Here is a 21365-nt window from a genome sequence, read left to right on the forward strand (position 1 = left end):
AGACAAGGTTTCTCTGTGTAGCCTTGGCTGTCCTGGACTCGCTTTGTAGACCAGGCTGGCCTCGAACTCACAGCGATCCGCCTGCCTCTGCCTCCCGAGTGCTGGGATTAAAGGCATGCGCCACCACACCCGGCTCCCAAAGTGGCCTCTTTAGGCCCTCTTATGCCCATACTTCATGCACCAAGTACCTACATATGAGTCCTCTGTTCCCCTTCGGCCCCACCCCATTCACCTCTCTCTGTCTCCCACTGACTCATGAGGAAGCACTGGGGGGCACCGTGGGGAAGTAGGATCAGTGAGGGACACTCACGAAACATGGTCTCCAGTCGCACGAGGCAGCACACGAAGTTGTCAAAGTCAATGCACAGGTCGGGCTCTGCGTAGCGGGTGATGATGAGTTCGTGCAGCTTCTTGTTAAGCTTGAAGCCTGGGCAGAGGACAGGCAAGTGAGGGCTGGTACAGCTGCAGCCAGATAGGGCGGTGGAGGAGGAGTCGGTCTAGGCAGGGGTATTTAGTTAGGGTCATCTTTCTCCCGGCAGGGGAGCCGAAGGGGCTGGGCAAGTGAGGGACAGATGGGGGTGGGGTGGGGGTGCGCAAAGACATCACCCCAGAAAATCACAAGCTGGCTAGAGAGGACCTTGGCATCTGGTCTTAGCCTGGACTTGGGTTTACACAAGTCACTGTGGGAGAGTCCTAAGGAGCCTGAACCTGCTTGTCCTCTCTCGGCCTGCCCTGGTCATGTGTCCTGAACTCAGTTGCTCTCCCTCTGAGAATCACCTTACTCTTCTTCACATTAGGGCTAACAAAGGGCTCTGTCTGATGACCCAATGGGTAAAACGCCTGCCACAAAAACCTGAGGTCCAGGGTTTGGATCCCCACATCCACTTAAAACCCAGGCGGGTTCAGCAGCCCACCAGTTATCCCAGCATTCCCTCTGGGAGGCAGGTGGGATGTTCCAGGGAAGTTGGCTAGCTAAACTAGCTTAATCTGTGAGATCCAGGCTCAGTGAGAGACCCTGCCTCAGTAAGAGGAACGATGGAAGACAGATGTCAACCTCTGGTTTTTATGTGTGTCCGCACACATATGAACATAAATACATACATACATCACATACACGCAAGCAAGCAAATATTAATTAAAAGACCTTTGCTCCTGGTAAGCTACAAGGCGAGGAAAGGGAGGAACACAGATAAAGCCCTTAGCTTAGTAACCACAACACCTTTAGCCATTCGCCACTGTCCCCCAGGGCCAAGGGCCAGCCAGGCAGGCAGTCCTCTGTGTGGGAGGCAGCCTGAGGCTCAGGAGCAGTGGGGTCAGCAGCCTTGGGCCTCACCTGCAGCCTCGATGGCCATCCTCATCTCATAGGCACTCATGCTGCCAGACTTATCCAGGTCAAACTTCCGGAAGATGGTCTGTGTGGAGGGTAGAGGGCGAGAACCGAGTGACTCAGCAGCTCCTCATGACTGCCTCCTGCCCACAGGGAGAGTGGAGCAGGAGGGGGAATGGCCAGGAAGCGCCCTCCCCCCCCACCACATGCAGAAAGGAAGTTGTGGAGGAAGGCCTGGTTACAGGCATGTACCACCCTGCTTAGTTTACGCAGTGATGGAGATCAAACCCAGGGCTTCATGTATGCCAGGCAAGCACTCTACCCTTGAGTGACATCCTCAGCCCTGCGGTCACCGAGGGGCAGGAGAGCCCAGCCAGGGACCCACCCATCACCCACCAGGTAATTTCGGATGCGGTTCCACAGGATGTTGAACTCCACCAGGCCCAGCTTCCCGTTGCCGTCACGCTTGGCAGATGTTAAGAAGGAAACCGAGGGAGGTAGAGGCAGGTGGATCTCTGTGAGTTCGAGGCCAGCCTGGTCTACAAAGTGAGTCCAGGACAGCCAAAGCTACACAGAGAAACTGTCTTGGGGGCGGGGGCGGGGGCGAGGGGAAGAAAAGAAAAAAAAAAAAAAAGAAGGAAACTGCACAGCTTAGAGTAGGTGTGTAAAAGGGGGAGCTGGGAGAAGGGAGCCCAGCTGCAGAGGGGAAACACAACAGCAGTCACCTGGAGCTCACAGCCAGCATTCTTGTGTTGGATATAGTGACGTGGGGTGGGGAGAGGCGCAGAAGTAGTGCCCGCCTTGGGGCTAGTTGCAGACCAAGGTCTTGCTCCACTTCCCACCTGTGCCTCAGTTTCCCTCCCTGGCCAACTGGAAGCTATCCAGGATCGTGTTTGAACACGAGGCCTCACCTCACCCACACCCTCCCAACTCTATCCAAGCTCCTCAGCTGCTCCTAGGACAGGCGGGCAGCATCCTCCTCAACCCCAAACTGCACACGAGACAAAAGCAGCTGCGAGGATACATCCATGAGGTTCACCATGCTGCGGCATGACTCTAGGCTGAAGCCGTCGGTGCGCAGGTCTTTGTCTGAAACAGACAGCAAACGGTTCTAAGAGCTGGGGATGTCGCTCGAGGGTAGAGCGCTTGCCTGGCATACATGAAGCCCTGGGTTTGATCTCCATCACTGCGTAAACTAAGCAGGGTGGTACATGCCTGTAACCACGGCAACGGGAAGGAGGACCAGGAGTTTGAGGCCAGCCTCAGCTATATAGACCCTGTCCAAAAAAGAAAAGAAAAGGAGAAAAAAAGAAGAGGATGGCTGGAAAGGTAGCTTAGCAGTTAGAGGCATTGGCTGCTCTTGCAGAGAACATGGGTTTAATTCTCAGCACCCACACGGTGGCTCACAACCACTCAGAACTCCAGATGCAAGGGCTGTGACTCATGCATGTGGTGCATTTTACATGCATGCAGGCAAAACACTTATACACATAAGATAAAAAAAATATAATAAAAAATTTAAAGCCCACAACATGCACTCAGGAGGCAGAGGCAGGCCAGCCTGGTCTACAAAGTGAGTCTAGGACAGCCAAAGGCTACACAGAGAAACCCTGTCTCAGGAAACAAAACAAGCAAAAAATCTACAACATCCCCATAACAGTCTGTCTGTCTCTCTCACACACAAACATACACACACACTCACATGTACATACTTATACGCACACTTATACAGACACTCTACACACATACCCACTCACACAATCTGTAACTGCTGTGCTGGTGGGGGCAGAGGCAGGAAGATTGCTGAGGCTTGCTGGCTGCCAGCCTGGTCCTAGGCTCAGTGAGAGACTCTGTGTCAAGGACATAGGGTACAGTGACAGAGCGGCACACCTGATGACCTCATCTCCCATGAGAGATGACAGAGATAAAGAACCAATGTGGTGATGCACGCCTTTAATCCCAGCAGAGGCAGAGGCAGAGGCAGAGGCAGGGGCAGGCGATCTTTATGAGTTCAAGGCCAGCCTGGTTTACACAGTGAGTCCAGGACAGTCAAGGCTACATAGAGAAACCCTGTCTTAAAAAAACCAAAAAGAGGGGCTGGAGAGATGCTCTTCCGAAGGTCCTGAGTTCAATTCCCAGCAACCACATAGTGGCTCACAACCATCTATAATGTAATCTGATGCCCTCTTCTGGCCTGTGGACAGAACACTGTATACATAATAATAAATAAATCTTAAAAAAAAAAAAAAAAAAGAACCAAGAAGGAGGAGGAGAATGGACCAGTCTCAGGAGCTCAACCTTGAGGTTTTTCAGAACCCAGTCATGGCAGGAGCTTGATGATAGGGAGACTCCAGACCTGCCTGTGGGTACTGAGACCAGCAGAGCATGAGGTGGAATGCTGTTATCCTGAGAAACGGCAGAGCACTTCCGTGTCTCAGAAGCCAGGCCCACATCCTCCGACCAGCCCAGAAGGAAAGGAAGAAAGTACGGAGGAACAAACACACAAGATGTTAGGCAGAAGAGGAGCCAGCAGTGCTGGCTGTGGGCAGCAGGGTAGATGTGCAGGGATCAGAGGTCAGGCCCAGCATCCACAGGCGGCTAGCGCAGTCTAATACCTACACGCAGCAGCCAAGGCAGAAGGGAAGGAAAGCCAGGAGAGCGGCTTTGTCTACCTGAACCAGGGCCTGGAATTCAGTCTTATTCTACTTCCCAAGACATGTGGCCCAGCCAGGAGGTTCAACCTTGCCTTTTCATCAGCACTGAGCACCTGTGGCTAGCTCTGCTATGGGCTGTCTGTCCTTCCTGACACCACAGAGCTCAAGGGAGAAGATGGAGTGAGGCAGAGCTAGTGAGGAGTCTGGGTCAGGGATGGTGGGAAGTGGGGCCAGGCGATGGAAGGCTCACCAGCCACTTGGACCAAGGTGAGGGGTTCAGTTCTACAGGGGAGCAAGGGCGCATCGGTCGGAGCGAGCTGGGCACAGGGCACGGGTGAGGATGCTCACGTTTGCTAATGATCCTGTTCAAGATGGTCTGCAATTCCTTGACGCTGATCTCCATGTCCTGTGGGAAAGGGAAGGATGGCACCTGTTAGGTTCCCCCCATTTCACATAGGGGGCTCCCCATCCTACCACTCCCGCCCAGCCCTGACTTACCTCCCCTGCCAGCTTACTGAACAGGGTTTTGAAGTTTTCATCTATCTCCTCTTCCGACAGCACTTTCTGTACTCAAAACAGAGAGATCAGGTCAGGGATGCTGTGGCCCCAGCTCTTGCCTGTTAGGGACAGCCACTGGAGGTGGGGTAGGACACTCACAGTTACAGGTCACTTCAACTCTCTGAACCTCACCCTTCCAGCCTGTAAAATGGGACCTGCCCTCTGTCCAGGAGTCCCGTAACTTAAATGATGGCTCCAAGTCAGTGAGGTATTGAAAAGCCTGGGTTAGGGTCCCCTGCTATGTGAACTTAGGCAAATCTATCCGCCTCTCTGAACCTGTGTTTCCCATTCAGAAGGTGATACCATGAAGGACCCAGGTGAGGTGGTGACGGGAAGAGACAAGAGACACAGGCCTAGCTCGGGAACCGCCTACCCTGTCATCACCTCAGGCAGACAGGAAACTAGTGTTGCTCTTGAGGGCTCCTGTGAGGGAGCCTGTCCTGCCAGCGGGAGGCCACCTCCCATCGCAGACCCAGGGGCGGTGAAGGGACCACATACCTCATCGGGGAGGTCGGCCTGGATCTGGTCATCTAGTTCCCTGCAGAGGGGAGAAGAGGGTCAGTGAGAGGGGCCTGAGGAAATGGCGGAGGTGGGAGAGAGTAGGGAGTCTACTCACAGGGTCCCTGCAGTCTTCTCTGAGAAGAAACGCAGCAGAAAGTCCCCCTCCTTGTTGGGCTCGAAGGTGGAGGGTACCACTATGTACTCCCCCGGCGGCAGGCGGATGCGGTTACTGACTTCCCGAAGGTTGATGAAGGTCTCCGAAGTGGCCCGAGAGGCATTGGCCAGGAAGAAATCGCGCTTCAAGTGCACAGGCTGACCCACCATCTGGCAGGGGGAGAGAAGCGAGCACGGGGGCTGCAGTGGCCACTCCGTCTACCCTGAGATGCTGGTCCAGGCCGAGAGCCCGGGCTGCAAGGACTGGCTTGCTAGCTCATGCCACAGCCTGCGAGACCCTGAGAAGTCCCTTACCTTTTCTGTTCATTTATCTGCACAACGTGAGTGCCTGGGCTGGAAATGCAACTCCGTGGTACTAGGTGGTACCTCCCCAGCACAGTTCACTTATTTTTTGTGATTGGCAGAGGGGACGCCTTAATGGAGGTGTGAGTGGAGGTCAGAGGAAAACCTGTAGGAGTCTGTCCTCTCTCCTCTCACCGTGTGTGCGCTGGAGATCAAACTCAGCTCATCCAGCTCAGGGACTAATATGTCTAATGAGACATTCCACCAGCCCCAGATCCTGATTTTGGCCCCCAGCTAATCAGACAGGCCTGTAATCCCATTATTCAGGAAGCAGAGGCAAGGGGATCAGGAACTCAAAGTCACCCTCAGCTACACAGTAAGTTTAAGGCCAGCCTATGCTACATAAAATCCTATATCAAAAATAAGCATATAAGCCAGACGTGGTGGCGCACACCTTTAATCCCAGTACTCCGGGAGGCAGAGGCAGGCGGATCCCTGTGAGTTCGAGGCCAGCCTGGTCTACAAACTGAGTTTGGGACAGCCAAGACTACACAGAGAAACCCTAGCTTGGAAAAATACCCCCCAACCCCCACCCCCACCCCCAAAAAAGAAAGAAATTAAATGAAGCTGGCACAGTGGCACACACCTTTAATCCCAGCACTCTGGGAGGCAGAGGCAGGTGGATCACTGTGAATTCAAGGCCAGCCTGGTCTACAAAGTGACTCCAGGACAGCCAAGGCTACACAGAGAGACCCTGTCTCGAAAAACCAAAAAATGAAAAATAAAATTAAAAAAATAAATAAATGAAACAAAGGAAAAGAAAACATGAGTGCCCAGCCTGGCTGCAGGTAAGGAACTCTAAAACATGTGATGCAGGAGATGGGGAGATGGTTCAACCAGCGAACAGACTTGCTGCTCAAGCCTGGTGACCTGAGTTCCATCCCCGAAAGATATGTGAAGGAGGAAGGAGAGAACCAAGCCACAAAGTTATCCTCTCATCTCTGCACTCACGATGTGGCACGTGCGCTCTACTCTCCTGTACGCGCGTGCGCGCGCGCGCGCACACGCGCGCACACACACACACACACAATAAAAATGTATAAACTGTGATGCAGGTGGGGCATGTAGCCCAGTGTCCAGTGCTTCCCCTGACTGTGAGAGGTCCTAGGGTCAGTCTCCCACACTCAAAAATGAATCTAAGATGCCATGCACTGCTCTTACCGTGCCCTGGAGTGGTCCCTGTGTCACTTTAGCATGAAACCTGACCAGTGACACTTTGCTGACCTCACGGCCCCAGAGGAAATGCTATTCTACTTCCTCATGTAACCTAGGCTGGCCCTGACCTCGCTTTACAGCCAAGGGTGATCTTGAATTCCTGATTCTTCTGCCTTTCCCTCCCAAGCCCTGGAATCAGGAGCATGTACCACCATGCACAGCTGGGAAATGTCATGTCTCAGTACAAACCCTGGCAGGGCTTAGAGAGTGAAGACCACTCAGCCCCTGTGACACCCACTCCTAACCTGCCCCCACCTCATTAACTTTTCCTTAGTGTGACCAGCAAGACAGAGAGAGCCTGGCTTGTGTGCCTGCTGAGTGGGGGATCTGAGGACCGGGGTTCAAATCCAATCTTTGCTACCTGCTCCTGCCCTCAGGGTGACAATGACTGTCCTACTTGATGAACAAGAACCAAGGAAGTGTTTTTTGGGCAGTGATAAGGCCATGTCTGCTGAGGCTTTATGTGTGGCAGGGCTGACTTCTGCCATGCTGCTCCTCTCCGGGACCTGGCAGGCTGATAAGGTCAGAGGCGATGAACCACTTAAGTAGAGAAAGAACCACACCTACCTCCCGAGGAACCTGTAAGAGAAACAGAGAGAATAATGAATACATGTCTGCCCAGGCAAGAGGACAAACATACTGCGTAGAGGTCCTGAGTTCTTAGGGTGGGAGCCCGGAGGACAGGAGATGGGCCAGTGATGTCCCAGACCTATTCTTCCAATGGAAGGACAGGGCAGAAGTTTCTGTCCTTCTCACTTCCTGGGCCTCCCTCTGGGGTGGCTAGTCACAGTATGATAAAGCCCGAGAACATCATAGACTCCATTTCATCTGCTGCCAGGGGTCCTGGGTACAGGCCGAGGCCATGGGTTCCCTCTACCCTGGCAAGGGAGCACTTGAAGTTTACATCTCTATCTTGAGCTGCAGAAGCAGTTGGGTGGTGGTGCATGCCGCCTTTAATCCTAATGCTTGTGAGGCAGAGGTAGGCAGATCTCTGTGAGTTTGAGGCCAGCCTGGTCCACAGAGCAAGTTCCAGGACAACCAGGACTACACAGAGACCCCTCCCCCCAAAAACAAGAAACAACAAAACAAAAACAAAAAACCAAACTAGGCGGTGGTGGTGGCACATGTCTTTAATCCCAGCACTCGGGAGGCAGAGGCAGGTGGATCCCTGTGAGCTCGAGGCCAGCCTGGTCTTACAATGCGAGTCCAGGACAGCCAAGGCTACACAGAGAAAGCTTGTCTCCAAAAACCAAAAAGCAAAACAACAAAACAAAACAAACACCAAGGGCTGGAGAGATGGCTCAATGGTTAAGAGCATGGTCTGCTCTTCCAGAGGTCCTGAGTTCAATTCCCAGCAACCACATCATGGCTCACAAACATCTGTAATGAGATCTGGTGCCCTCTTCTGGCCTGCAGGTGTACCAGGCAGAGGATTGTATATATAATAAATAAATCTTTAAAAAAAAAAAAAAAAACACCAAACCAAAAACAACCAAAAAAATTAAATAAAAAAATTAAAAAAGAAGCAGGAGCAAGGGAGGAACTTAGCAGGCCCCTCCTGGGGTAGCCTGCCTTCCTCACCTGCTCCACCTGTGAGGCCTCTGCTCACACCCTTGCTCCACAGAATACCCTACTTCATTCCAAGGCTGAGTCCACAGTCCACAGGCTGACCGCAGAAGCTGTGGCATAAATAGCAATCAACCCACCTCCCTCTTCCCAGAGTAGCAGCCCATATTCTAGGAGAAGGGTGAATTCTAGAACCTTCCTCCGTCCAGGAGGAGTTCTTTCCCTCACTACTGCCTCAGCTGTGATACTCTCAGGCTCTCAGGAAGTCGTGTTGCCCCACCCCAAGCCCCGCCCCCCTACCTCCCCCACCCTGGTGGATGCTCGCTGCAGTGGGCGGAGATGGGCCCTCCCCTCAGGCTAACCTCGTACACCGCGAAACCAATGGTCTCCATGTCCCGACCGAAGCGACGCTCTCGGCGGCGGTGCTTCTGCATGAGGGCCAGCACGAAGCTGCAGCCTGACTCGCGACGTTCATAGTCATCTTCATCGTCCACTTCCTCCAAGCGGATCTTGAACTGGGGGTTTACCCAGAAGGTAGCTGCAGGAGGAGAGGAGAGAGAAGGATCAGAGGCAAGCAGGGCAGCCGGCTTCCCAAGCCTCTCAGGAACTGTGGACTCATTCATAACCCCATTCAATACAGTGGATGTATATGCTCCGAGTGTCAGAAGACAGGAAAGCAGATAAGCAGGGTGATCTCTTGGCCTGGCAGGGCTTGTCTTCCAGAAGGGGAGTGGGTGAATTATCAGAATGACTACAAAGAAAAGTAAGCTGTGGGAGCTGCACATTTGTTAGAACCCAGTGAGCACTGGTTCTAAAAAAAAAGAAGCAAGCTGCAGTCGGCCTGCCTGCTATAGGGACAGGGAGCTGAGCCCCCAAAGGAGTAGCCAGTGCCTGGTTTTCTCAGTGCCTTTACAAGAGGCTTTGAATCTGGTGCCTTTGACCAGGCAGTCATCAAGGCTGGTCATGGGGACACACATGCACACGCACACACACAGGCACACATACACACATGTATTTTGTTTTTGTTGTTCAAGTTGTATGCATGTGTGGGTGGGTGTGTGCATGTGGGTGCAGTTCCCACAGAGGGCAGAAGAGGGCATGAGGACCCCTGGAGTTGGAGGTATAGACAGTTGTGAAGCACAGGTGAAGTTAGGAGGAACTAACCGGAAGTCTCCTGGAAGAACTGTGTGCTTTCTTAACCATTCAGCCATCTCTCTAGCCCAGCAAAAACTTTTTTAAAAGATATTTTAAGTAGAGCACATGAGGCCAGATGACAGGTCTGATAATGTGATAATTTAATATTACTTTATAGACACCCCAAGCTCTTGTGGGGATGTGACAACAGTAAGCAGCAACTGTTTAGAATGAAAACACCACCTTATAAAGGGAAGGGCAAGCCAATCTTTGCATTATTTAGCAGATCAACCACAGCACGGGTGGACTGGGCTGGGGCCCTAGGTGTGAGCCACAGAGTCTTGAAAAACTAACAGCTACAACAAAATAGAAAGGGAAGGCCAAGCCTGGTGGCCTGAGCCTGTAATCCCAGCTCTTAGAGCCGGGCAGATAAGGAGGCCAAGGCCAACCTCAGCTACACAGCCCACTCAAGGCTAACCTGGGCTCCATGAGACCCTGTGTCTCAATGAAACAAAACAAAATGTATGAAGCATGCTCTTCAGATGTTCAAAGCCACAGTGGGAAAAGCTTTACTAGATGGGAGGGTTGCTGCGAATTTCAGGCTAACCTGGACTACAGAGTAAGACCCTGTGTGAAAAAAGAAAAGAAACAAAGAAAAAGGGGAATAACAGAACTGAAATAAATATTAACATGTTAGGCTGGTGAACTAGGTCAGTGGGTATAGGTAGTTGCTGCCAAGCCTGATGACCTGAGTTTGAGTCCTAGGATCCAAATGGTAAAAGGAAAAAAAACTGACTCCCAAAAGTTGTTCTCCGACCTCCATGTGCTCAAACTAGATGATTATAAAATCACCTGTGGGGCTGGAGAGAGAGCTGGCCCAGCAGTTATGAGCACTGGCAGCTCTTCCAGAGGACCTGGGTTCAGCTTCTTACAGCCACATGCAGCTTGCTCCCCCGCAAGACAGGGTTCCTCTGTGTAGCCTTGGCTGTCCTAGACTCGCTTTGTAGACCAGGCTGGCCTGGAACTCACAGCAATGCGCCTACCTCTGCCTCCCGAGTGCTGGGATTAAAGGCATGCGCCACCATACCTGGTTCCACATGCAGCATATAATGGTCTGTAATTCCAGTTCTAGGGGATCTGTTGCCTGATTCTGGTCTCTGTGGTGGGCACCAGCCATGCATGTGGTGCACAGATATATACATGCAGGCGAAAAGCTCATACACCACTGGGTGTGGCAGCACACGCCTTTAATTCTAGCACTTGGGAGGCAGAGGCAGGTGGATCAATGTGAGTTCGAGGCCAGCCTGGTCTACAAAGTCAGTCCAGGACAGCCAAGGCTACACAGTGAAACCCTGTCTCGAAAAAGCAAAAAACAAAACAAAACAAAACCCTCATACACATCAAATAATAAATAAATGCTAAAATAAAAACATAAACAAATAGGCCAGGGAGTGCTAGGGATGTATCTCAGTACGGCACACTTGCTCTATCCACATGAGGCCCTAGGCACTGTCCCTAGGACTGAATCAAAGAAACTAATCTTCCTGAAAAGGGAAGAGCAGGTCCAACAGCCATACACTCTACAAACAAATCATCTGTCCTTGTGTAAACTGTCCTAGAAAACATGAGGAACGAGGCTGCTCTACCAGAACAGACAGCACCACAGCAGTGTGGTCAGTATGAGCACAGAATGGCCAAGCAAAGCTCACTCATGAAAACGACTGTATGAAGTCTAAGCAAAGGGCTGGAGAGCCGGCTTAGCGGTCTCAGGCACCAGAAACACATGTAGTACACAGATATTCATGCAGGCAAAGTACCCATACACATTCACAAAACATAAAACCGAAAGAAAACTTTCATCAGGGTGGGGGACGTAGCTCAGCTGGTAAAGTGTTCGCCTCCCAGAACACCCACTGCACAAAGTGCTGGGTCCCATCCCCAGACCTTTTTTTTTTTTTTTTTTTTTTTGGTTTTCAAGACAGGGATTCTCTGTGTAGCCTTGGCTGTCCTGGATCTCACTCTGTAGACTAGGCTGGCCTGGAACTAAAAGATCCACCTGCCTCTGCCTCCTGAGTGCTGGGATTAAAGAGGTGCTCCACCACGCCTGGACCCTAGAGTCTTATAAATCATGCACAGAGGTGCACCTACAACTCAGCCCTTGGGAGGGGAAGGATGGACAACCATGAGTTCCAGGACACAGAATTCTGTCTTTAAAAAAAGTGTGTGGTGCATGCCTTTAATCCCAGCACTCTCGAGGCAGAGATAGGTGGATCTCTGTGAATTCAAGGCCCGCCTGGTCTACAGAGTGAGTCCAGGACAGCCAAGGCTACAGAGAGAAACCTTGTCTTGAAAAACAAAATCAAAGCTGGGAATAGTGGTGCATGCCTTTAATCCCAGCACTCTGGAGGCAGAGGCAGGTGGATCACTGTGAGTTCGAGGCCAGCCTGGACTACAAAATGAGTCCAGGACAGTCAATGCTACACAGAGAAACCCTGTCTCGAAAAACGAAAACAAAACAAAACAAAAGCCAGGCGTGGTGGCACACGCCTTTAATCCCAGTACTGGGGAGGCAGAGGCAGGCGGATCACTGTGAGTTCGAGGCCAGCCTGGTCTACAAAGTGAGTCCAGGATGGCCAAGGCTACACAGAGAAACCCTGTCTGGAAAAACCAAAAAACAAACAAACAAACAAACACCAAACCAAACAAAAGTGGATGGGTAGGTGGGATATGGCTCTGTGGCAGATCACTGCTTAGTGTGTACACGCCCCTGGATTCAGTCTCCAGCACCACAGAATAAAGGATCCACACACATGCCCTTTACTCCTCACCCCTCAAAAGTTTGCAATAATAAAACCTACAACAACTATTTATGACTGGGCCGGGGAGACACACGCCTTCAAGCACAATGATCTGAGTCCACTCTCCAGGTCCCAGACGGTGGGAAGAAGAACCCCAGCCCCCACAAGCTGTCCTCTGATCTTCTGTGTGAGCCTCTCTCCTCAAAAGTAAGGAAGACATTATGAAATTAAGCAACAAGAAGACAAGCAGAAGCAGGAATCCCTCAGTGGGGGCTCCTGTTTGCTCTGCTCTTCCAGCCAGTGCTGTAGGCAAGAAAAAGTAACAAAAGTTGAAGAATGAGGTAAGAAGAAACAAGTGAGCCATGTGTGGCACAAGCGTCTAATCCCAGCACCCGGGAGGCAGAGGCAGGCAAGAGCTCTGTGAGGTCCATGTCTCCAGGCCAGCCCGGTCTACAAAGTAAGTCCAGGACAGCTAGGGCTTGTTACACAGAGAAACCTGTCTCAGAGCCTGGCCCCCATCCCCCCACACACACCAAAAGAAAAAAAGAAAAAAGAAAAAGAAAGAAAAGAAAGAAGTGAATTATTACTTGATTGCCAATTAGTAAACTACAAAGAACCTAGCAAGAGATGAGTCTAGATACAAAAGACACTTAAAAGGAAAACTGTTCGTTATTGTATCCATAAGTATCATTTGAGATGAAATTTTACTTATCTATTTGTTTAATTTGGTTTCTCCAGAAAGGGTTTCTCTGTGCAGCCCTGGCTATCCTGGAACTTCCTCTGTAGACCAGGCTGGCCTCGAACTCAGAAATCCTCCTGCTTCTGCTTCCCAGGTGCTGGGATCAAAGGAGTGTGCCACGAAGCCCGGCTGGGAGATGGGATTGTTAAAGGAGACACGGGGCTGGAAGATGGCTCTCTGGGTAAAGGGGCTTGCCACCAAACCCAACAACCTGTTTGATCCCTGGAACCAACATGGCAGAAGAAAGAAACTCCTGCAAATCGTCCTCTGATATATGACATGTTGGTCCATGGCGCGTGCACACACACCCCACCACACACAGTACAGATGGGGAACTGGCTCCAAACCTAAGAATGATGACCGTTCTTTCAGAAAATCCGGGCTCAAGTCCCAGCAACCACAAGGAGGCTCGCAACTGTCTGTAACCCAGGGTAACCAATGCTCTCTTCTGGTCTCTACAGACACCAGGCCTGCGTGTGGTGCACAGACATGACACAGGCAAAACACTCATACACATTTAAAAAAAAAGATTTCTAACTATATACATATACGAATATGTAAAGATATATAAATTCTGAGCTGCTCCTGGTAAGTTTTGGAAAGGGTAGTCGGTCAGTCTGTGCTTTCAGTAGAGGGTAGCACACGGAGCACTAAGCCTCAAAAGATGTGCAAACCCTTTGCAAATTATATTTTTCTGTTAAAAAGGCATTAACGGACAGAGTAAAGTGTTGGGAGAAAAGCTCAGTCCACAAAGTGCTTGCCCTGCAAGCACAGGACGTGAATTTAATTCCCAGGAGCCACATTTAAAAAACCCTGGGTTAGCCGGGCGTGGTGGCGCATGCCTTTAATCCTAGCACTCGGGAGGCAGAGGCAGGTGGATCACTGTAGGTTCAAGGCCAGCCTGGACTACAAAGTGAGTCCAGGACAGTCAAGGCTACACAGAGAAACCCTGTCTCGAAAAACCAAAAAAAAAAAAAAACAAACCCTGGGTTAATGGGCACCTGTCACATATACACCTTTAATCCCAGCACTGGGGAGGCAGAGGCAGGTGGATCTCTGTGAGTTCGAAGCCAGCCTGGTCTACAGAGTGAGTTCCAGGACAGCCAAGGATATACAGAGAAACCCTGTCTCAAACAAAACAAAACAACAACAAAAACTAACAAACAAACAAAAAACTCCAGGTATGGCGTTGTCTACTTCTAATCCTAGGGCAGAGGAGATGGAGGCAGGCACATCTCTGAGTTTTCTGGACAGCCAGCCTAGCCTGTCTCAAAAATGAGGTGGACAGTGGCCGAGGAGGAACCTCCAATGTTTTCCTCTGAATTCCACTTGCATATACATGTGCCAACATCTGCACACACATGTGCACCTGCATATATAGGAGTGCGTTCGCACAGATGCACATACACACACATTATATATGTGTATATGAATGTATATATATATATATACCATGTTCTGAGATCAGAAGGTTCAAACTATAAAAATGTCAATTTTCTCCAAATTGGTTTATAGATCTAATACCAATTTCAAAATTTGATCTCATTGTATTTTAGTTATGAAACAGGCTGGCCATGAATTCACAAAAGTCCTCCTGACTCACCCTTCCACAGCCTAAGCCACCACCCAACAGGCACCAAACAGAAATCTTTATCAAATAAAAGATTTCATTTATTCACTTTTGGTTACCCTAGGGCTGGAGTCCCGGGCCTTGCACCTAGCAGAAAACAATTTGCCACTGAGTTATACTTACAGCGATGTTTTTTTGTTTCTGTTTTTTGTTTTTGGCTGTCTTGGACTCACTTTGTAGACCAGGTTGGCCTTGAACTCACAGTGATCCACCTGCCTCTGCCTCCCGAGTGCTGGGATCAAAGGCATGCACCACCACACCCAGCTAGATCCCCAACTTTTGTTAAGGGAGGAAAAAAAGGATTTAGTAACTCAATATAAAATTTGTAAGCAAAACAAAAGGCAAGACAAAAGAAGAGCCAGGAGTAGTGGCACTCGCCTTTAATCCGAGCACTCAGGAGGCAGAGGCAGGTGCATTTCTGAGTTCAAGGCCAGCTTTGTCTACAGATTTAGTTCCAGGACAGCAAGCAACACACACACACACACACACACACACACACACACACACACACACACACACACAAAAACACTGTCTCAGAAAAAATAAAATAAACCGGGTGTGGTGGTGCACGCCTTTAATCCCAGCACTCGGGAGGCAGAGGCAGGTGGATCGCTGTGAGTTTGCAGCCAGTCTGGTCTACAAAGCAAGTCCAGGACAGCTAAGAATACACATAGAAACCCTGTCTCGAAAAACAAAAACAAAACAAACAGAAAAAAAAAAAAAAACAATAAATAACAAGAAAAAGATAAAGAGGCCGAGAGAAGATACAGGCAGGAGAGTCAGAAGGGAAGGGCATCCTCAGCTGCAAACTGAGTTCTAGTTAACCTTGAACCCTAGGACAACGTGGGCTACCGGATTTTGTTTCCCTGCTGGTGGGAGGGAGGCACAAAGCTGAGAGACTAGACAAATGACTCAGCAGTTACAAAGGACTGGGGTTAGATCCCCAACATCCATTTGCTGGCTCACAAACTTCTGTAAGTCCCTCCTCCGACCCTCCTGGGCAGCAGGCATCCATGTAGTACACAGGCACACATGCAGGCAAAATACCCATGTACATAAAATAAAACAAACAAAATTAAAAAGAAATCCTAAAGAAAAATAGCAAAGACACTCCTGAAGAAGGAATTCACCTTGTCTAAAAACAGAACTTCTTATAAAACCACGACAATGACAGGTGGCAGTGGCGCACACCTTTAATCCCGGCACTCCAACGAAGAGGCAGGTGGATCTCTGAGTTGGAGGCCAGCCTGATTTACAGAGTGAGTTCCAGGACAACCAATGCTACACAGAGAAGCCCTGTCTCAAAAAAAAAAACTATAAATAAATAAATAAATAAAACCATAACACTTACATCAATGAGAGATTAATAGAAGTTTAAACCAGCAGGACCGGAAATACCTACAAAGACACAGGAACTGTACAACAGCCCTAGCTAGGCCGGGAGAGGGAAGTGCAGGCCTCTCAGCTGTGGGACAGGAAACTGGTACTCATAGGTTTGGAGAAGAATTGAAGCAGGGAGAATGTTTCAGAGCAACAGTGGTGAGCATCTCCAGGGGACAGGCAGAGGATGCAGGCAGGAGCCCACCACAGGGGTGTAGGTGACCAAGTCAGTGCCGCCAGGAAGGAAAGGGCAGTGTGGTAATTCCTGAGTGGGAGAGGGAGGAGGCAGGGGCCAGGAGGTGGGAGGTCAAGAGAGGGTCACATGTTTTAAGATGGGATTTTTCCATAAGGACACAAGGATGAGAGGAAGGGTGAAGGCGCAAAGTACTCCCTGAGAAGAAGGGGGCTAGGATAGGAGAACAACAGGGCTCCTCAGAAGGTGGGACACTCCTGCCATTGTCCCGAGCACAGGTGTACACACACACACAGCCGCAGAGGTGGGGACCTCAGGTGTCCTAAGTCATGAGGCCTCTTTCCCCTCCACTCTTCTCTCTTTCTTTTCTACAGGGCCTCATGCAGCCCAGGCTGGCCTTAGACTCACTACACAGCAAAAGCTGGCTTTGAACTCCTGATCCTCCCGGGCCCACCTCCCAAGCCCTGGAATGCAGGAATGAGTTGCCACAGGAAGTGAAATGCCACAATGAAATGCAAGGTAGCTAGGTGATAGGAACTGGAGAGAGGTGGAGGCCACTGGAGAGTTCCCAGTGGAATGCTGGGGACCGACCATGCAAAATGCTTATTAGAGGTTTGTAGCTGTGAATTTTCAAGGAAGGCAGCCTAGGCTGTATGGTTTCTCTCCAGCTACAATTTGTGGTTCTGAGTCAGTGGAAGGGGGGCTCAGTGTGGGGACTGTGGCTGTGCTGGGTGACAGGAGCAGAGAAGGAGAGGCCAAGGAACTGGATGTTTGCAAGGTCAAGATGGAACAATGAACTCGGTGTGGTGACAGCCAAGGCCACACAGAAAAACCCTCTGTGTGTGTGGGGGGGGACAATTCGCCTGTGCATGCACACACATACTCCCATAAAATAAATAAATATAATTTAAAGAAATATTTAAATGGCCTGGAAAGTGTTGGTGCATGCCTTTAATCCCAGCAATCAGGAGCAGAGGCAGGCAAATCGTTTTTGAGTTCAAGGCCAGCCTGGCCTGGTCTACAAAGTGAGTCAAGAACAGCCAGGGCTGTTACACAGAGAAACTCGGTCTCAACAAGCAAACAAAAGTTAAACTGATGAATCATAACTGGGGATGGGGGCTGGAGCTCAATTGGCAGAGCTTGTCTAGCATTTTCATAGCACTGGGTCCCAACCATAGGGGACCCACATAAGCCAGGTGTTGCAATGTCCACCTGTAATCCCAGTGTTTTGGAGGTGGAGGCAGGAGGCCCAGAAGTTCAAAGTCATCCTTGGTTACATAGCAAGTCCAAGGTTAGCTTGGGCTACCTGAAACCCTGACTCAAACAAAACAAAACAAAAATGAGAATAAGAGAGAGACTAGGAGAGAGAGAGAGAGACAGAGACAGACAGACAGCGGACAGCAGCAGACAGCAGGACAGACAGACTAGGAGAGAGGTGAGGGAGACATAAAGAGCAAAATGCAAAAAATCAAGAGTCAGCAGTAGCAGTTAATTCCATGAGACTCAGGCCTGGGCAGGGGCAGATGTATCCCAGGTTGAGGTGGGTAGTGACTGTCAAGGCCCTAGAGTGCTCTGTAGTAGAGCGGGGTGGACCTAGAGTAGAGAAAAAGGCTGGTGTCAGGGAGACAGAGAAGCCATGCCACAACAGTCATGACAGTCACCCATTTGTGAGATGGAAAGGTGAGAGGACAAGAAGTCAGTGGGTCAGGCCGGGCGTGGTGGCACACGCCTTTAATCCCAGCACTCGGGAGGCAGAGGCAGGCGGATCGCTGTGAGTTCGAGACCAGCCTGGTCTACAAAGTGAGTCCAGGATGGCCAAGGCTACACAGAGAAACCCTGTCTCGGAAAAAAAAAAAAAAAAAAAAAAAAAAAAAGAAGTCAGTGGGTCAGGAGTTACTGGGAATGAGGAAAAGTGGCCATCAGATGTTTGGATAACAAGGTTGTCTTATCCAGGCCCCAGGGAGTCCAGCATCTCCCGTTAGCACCATTAACGACATTTAAGGATGTATTCGCGAAGGCAATTTGAGGAACACCCAAGCATGACTATCTGTTTCCCAAGGGACAGAACAGATTTAACCAGATAGCCCTGCTCACACCCCTGCCCTATCTCTCAGCTTGCCTCTGGCCTCAGGTCACCTGGGTAGTTCCTGCAGCCACCAGCGGTGCTCCCCCGGCGCCAGGTGCCCTCGTAAAATGTGGTATTCCAGTTGCGGAGTGTCCGGCTCTTAAGGGCATCTGGTGTGAGGTTGCAGATCTCCAGTCTGGTGAACTCACGTAAGAAGTCTCGAAATGACATCCTGAGGGCCCAAGGGCAGAGGTGAACCACAGTCCTCCATCACGGACTGGGTTTTAGGGGAGCAAATGGAGAAAAGGGGTTGCTTACCAGAACTCCCCATCCTCCATCTTGACCCTCAGCTGCTCTCGTTCGTAGGGGTCCACTCTGTTCCACTCCGAGGAGCTGCGGGAAGCAGGTACTGGCAGTGCTGGACACCAGGACCCTATCTAACTTCTGTCCCCGAGTCCTGTCCAACCTGACAGACTTGTCCAACCAGAGCCCAGATCAACAGGCTCTCTCTGGGACCACCCTCTTGAGGCCTTATGGATCCCTACTCAAGGGCTCCTCTTCTTTTTGAGACAGGGTCTCACTATGTGGCCCTGGCTGGGTTCAAATTCAGAGAGTCACCTGTCTATGCCCCCTAAGTGCTTGGATTAAAGGCCATGCCAATTTTTACTTTTTTTTTTTTTTTTTTTTTTTTGGTTTTTCGAGACAGGGTTTCTCTGTGTAGCCTTGGCCATCCTGGACTTACTTTGTAGACCAGGCTGGCCTCGAACTCACAGCGATCCACCTGCCTCTGTCTCCCAAGTGCTGGGATTAAAGGCGTGGGCCACCATGCCCGGCCTCAATTTTTACTTTTTAAATTATGTAAATTTGTGTATGTTTATATTGGTGTGTGTGTGTTTCTGTTTCTTTTTCTTTTTTCTTTTCTTTTCTTTTTTTTTTTTTTTTTTTTGAGACAGGGTCTCTCTGTGTAACCTTGGCTGACCTAGACTCACTTTGTAGACCAAGCTGGCCTCAAACTCACAGCAATCTGCCTGCCTCTGCCTGACAAGTACTGGGATTAAAGGCATGCGCCACCACGCCCGGCTTATGTGTATATATTTGTATGTGTGTGTATTTGTGCACATAAGTGCAGTGCTTGTGGAGGCCATAAGAGGATGTTAGCTGCCCTGAAGCTGTAGTTACATGTGGCTGTCTTTTTGTAGACCAGTACAAGCCATTTTTCCAGGCACCACCACCCTTCTCTCATTCCTCCTTTGAAGACAGGGTCTTGCTATGTAGTCTTGGCTGACCTGGAACTGGGTATATAGACCAGGTTGATCTCAAACTCACACAAATGCCTATCCCCGCTGGGACTAAAGGTATGTGCTACCATACTCTTACCCCCTTTAAGACTATGTAGCGTAGGTGAGCTGGAACTCACTGTGCAGCCCAGGCTGACCCCAAATTTGTAACTCCTGCCTCAGCTTCATGAACACTGGAATTACATGCACAAACCACCACATCCAGCCGGGTGGGGGGCGGTGTCTTATTATCAGGGTCAAGTCAGATGCCTTAGGTGTATCCACAGGCTGCCCGAGTCCCCACAGCCTGGGTGGGCTCTGTCATGGCAAAAACCCAAGATGGGACCCCTCAACTCAACCCCGAGGCCAGCTCAGCCTGCTGGAGCCCAGGCAGAAATGGCAGAGATATCTCCGGACTTCCCCAAACCTCCCTGCCCACCGGCCCACTGCTTACCTGTCACTCCAGGGTCCTTTCCACTCCACCTCACCCCAGGGGTTCCGCATTCGGATCAGGCTCACCCGCTGGCCCTGGTAACTCACCTGTTCCCCAGAGCACACATCAGTGCCATGTCCTTTGACACTCCTTCCCAGTTCCGCCTTCCTTTACCACCTTGCCCTATTTAGTACCCAGCAGCCACCAAGGTCACATAGTCAATGTACCCTAAAGCCAGTCCCCCAGGATCTCACAGCCTAGTGAGGCAGCTGATAATGTGAACCACAAACACTAGACACAGGCACCAACGCATACCACAGGATGGCTACGCCAGGAGGTCACAAAAGCAGAAGTCACCCCCCTACAGTCCAGGTCAGATGTCAGTGAGGCAATGGAAGTAAGAACCACCCCCAGGGTAGGCCCCATCCAAGGAAATACCTGCTTGGCATCCGTCACAGAGTACGCATGGCCCCTCACCAGGTTCTTAAAGGTGATAGCCTCCAAATCCCGGATATCGGAGATCTAAGGAAGGAAGCGTGCACTGAGGTCAGAAGATGAGGTGCCACCCCTGCTTGGAGCATTCATGGGACTCAGACTGTCACCTTTGCACATACAACACCCCCCAAAAGCTGATGGGAGAAACTTTCAGAGACTCCTATCCCATCCACTCCACTGCTGCACACAAATGCTGCTCGTCCTGGGGAGCTGGGCCGATCCTGGATATCCCACCAATGCTGTCACTACGCTGCTACTGGCTAGGGCTGGCCAGACTGCAAATGTATAAATATACATGCTTATAATCAAACACACACGCACCCTCAAGAGGAGCTCAGGGACAGGACAGGCACTGAGAAAGAGAGAGAAAAGGACAGATATAGTAGGGCTAAACTTGCAAAGTCATATAGCCCTTTTTCAAAAAGTTTATTTTAGGGGGATGGAGAGTTGGTTCAGTGGTTAAGAACATTGACTGCTCTTCCAGAGGACCAGGGTTCAATTTCCAGCACCCACAGGGCAGCTTATGACTGTCTGTAATTCCAGTTCCAGGGGATCCAACACCCTTACATAGGCATGTGCACAGGTAAAACACCAATCAATGCTCACAAAATAAAAATAAATAAGTTGGGCTGGAGAGATGGCTCGGTGGTTAAGAGCACTGTCTGCTCTTCCAGAGGTCCTGAGTTCAATTCCCAGCAAACACATGATGGCTCACAACCATCTATAATGAGATCTGATGCCCTCTTCTGGTGTGCAGGTGTACACGCATGCAGAACACTATATGTAATAAATAAATCTTTAAAAAAACAAAAAATAGGGGTTGGAGGGATGGCTCAGAGGTTAAGAGCACTGCCTGTTCTTCCCAAGGTCCTGAGTTCAATTCC

General features: G+C 50.3%; 1 protein-coding gene across 1 annotated transcript in view; it reads right to left on the minus strand.

Annotated features, from left to right (window-relative positions):
- Capn1 (calpain 1) overlaps positions 1 to 21365 on the minus strand; it is a 29568-nt gene that overhangs the window by 1712 nt on the left and 6491 nt on the right. The window contains 14 exon segments of the mRNA XM_051145940.1: positions 311 to 427; positions 1334 to 1412; positions 1724 to 1792; positions 2352 to 2416; positions 4330 to 4387; positions 4480 to 4545; positions 5038 to 5077; positions 5156 to 5364; positions 7339 to 7350; positions 8700 to 8875; positions 18348 to 18508; positions 18595 to 18669; positions 20008 to 20093; positions 20425 to 20508. Coding sequence (XP_051001897.1) covers positions 311 to 427; positions 1334 to 1412; positions 1724 to 1792; positions 2352 to 2416; positions 4330 to 4387; positions 4480 to 4545; positions 5038 to 5077; positions 5156 to 5364; positions 7339 to 7350; positions 8700 to 8875; positions 18348 to 18508; positions 18595 to 18669; positions 20008 to 20093; positions 20425 to 20508 — 1297 coding nt within the window.

The sequence above is a fragment of the Acomys russatus genome, chromosome 5 (assembly GCF_903995435.1).
Source record: "Acomys russatus chromosome 5, mAcoRus1.1, whole genome shotgun sequence".
NCBI classification, from domain to species: Eukaryota; Metazoa; Chordata; class Mammalia; order Rodentia; family Muridae; genus Acomys; species Acomys russatus.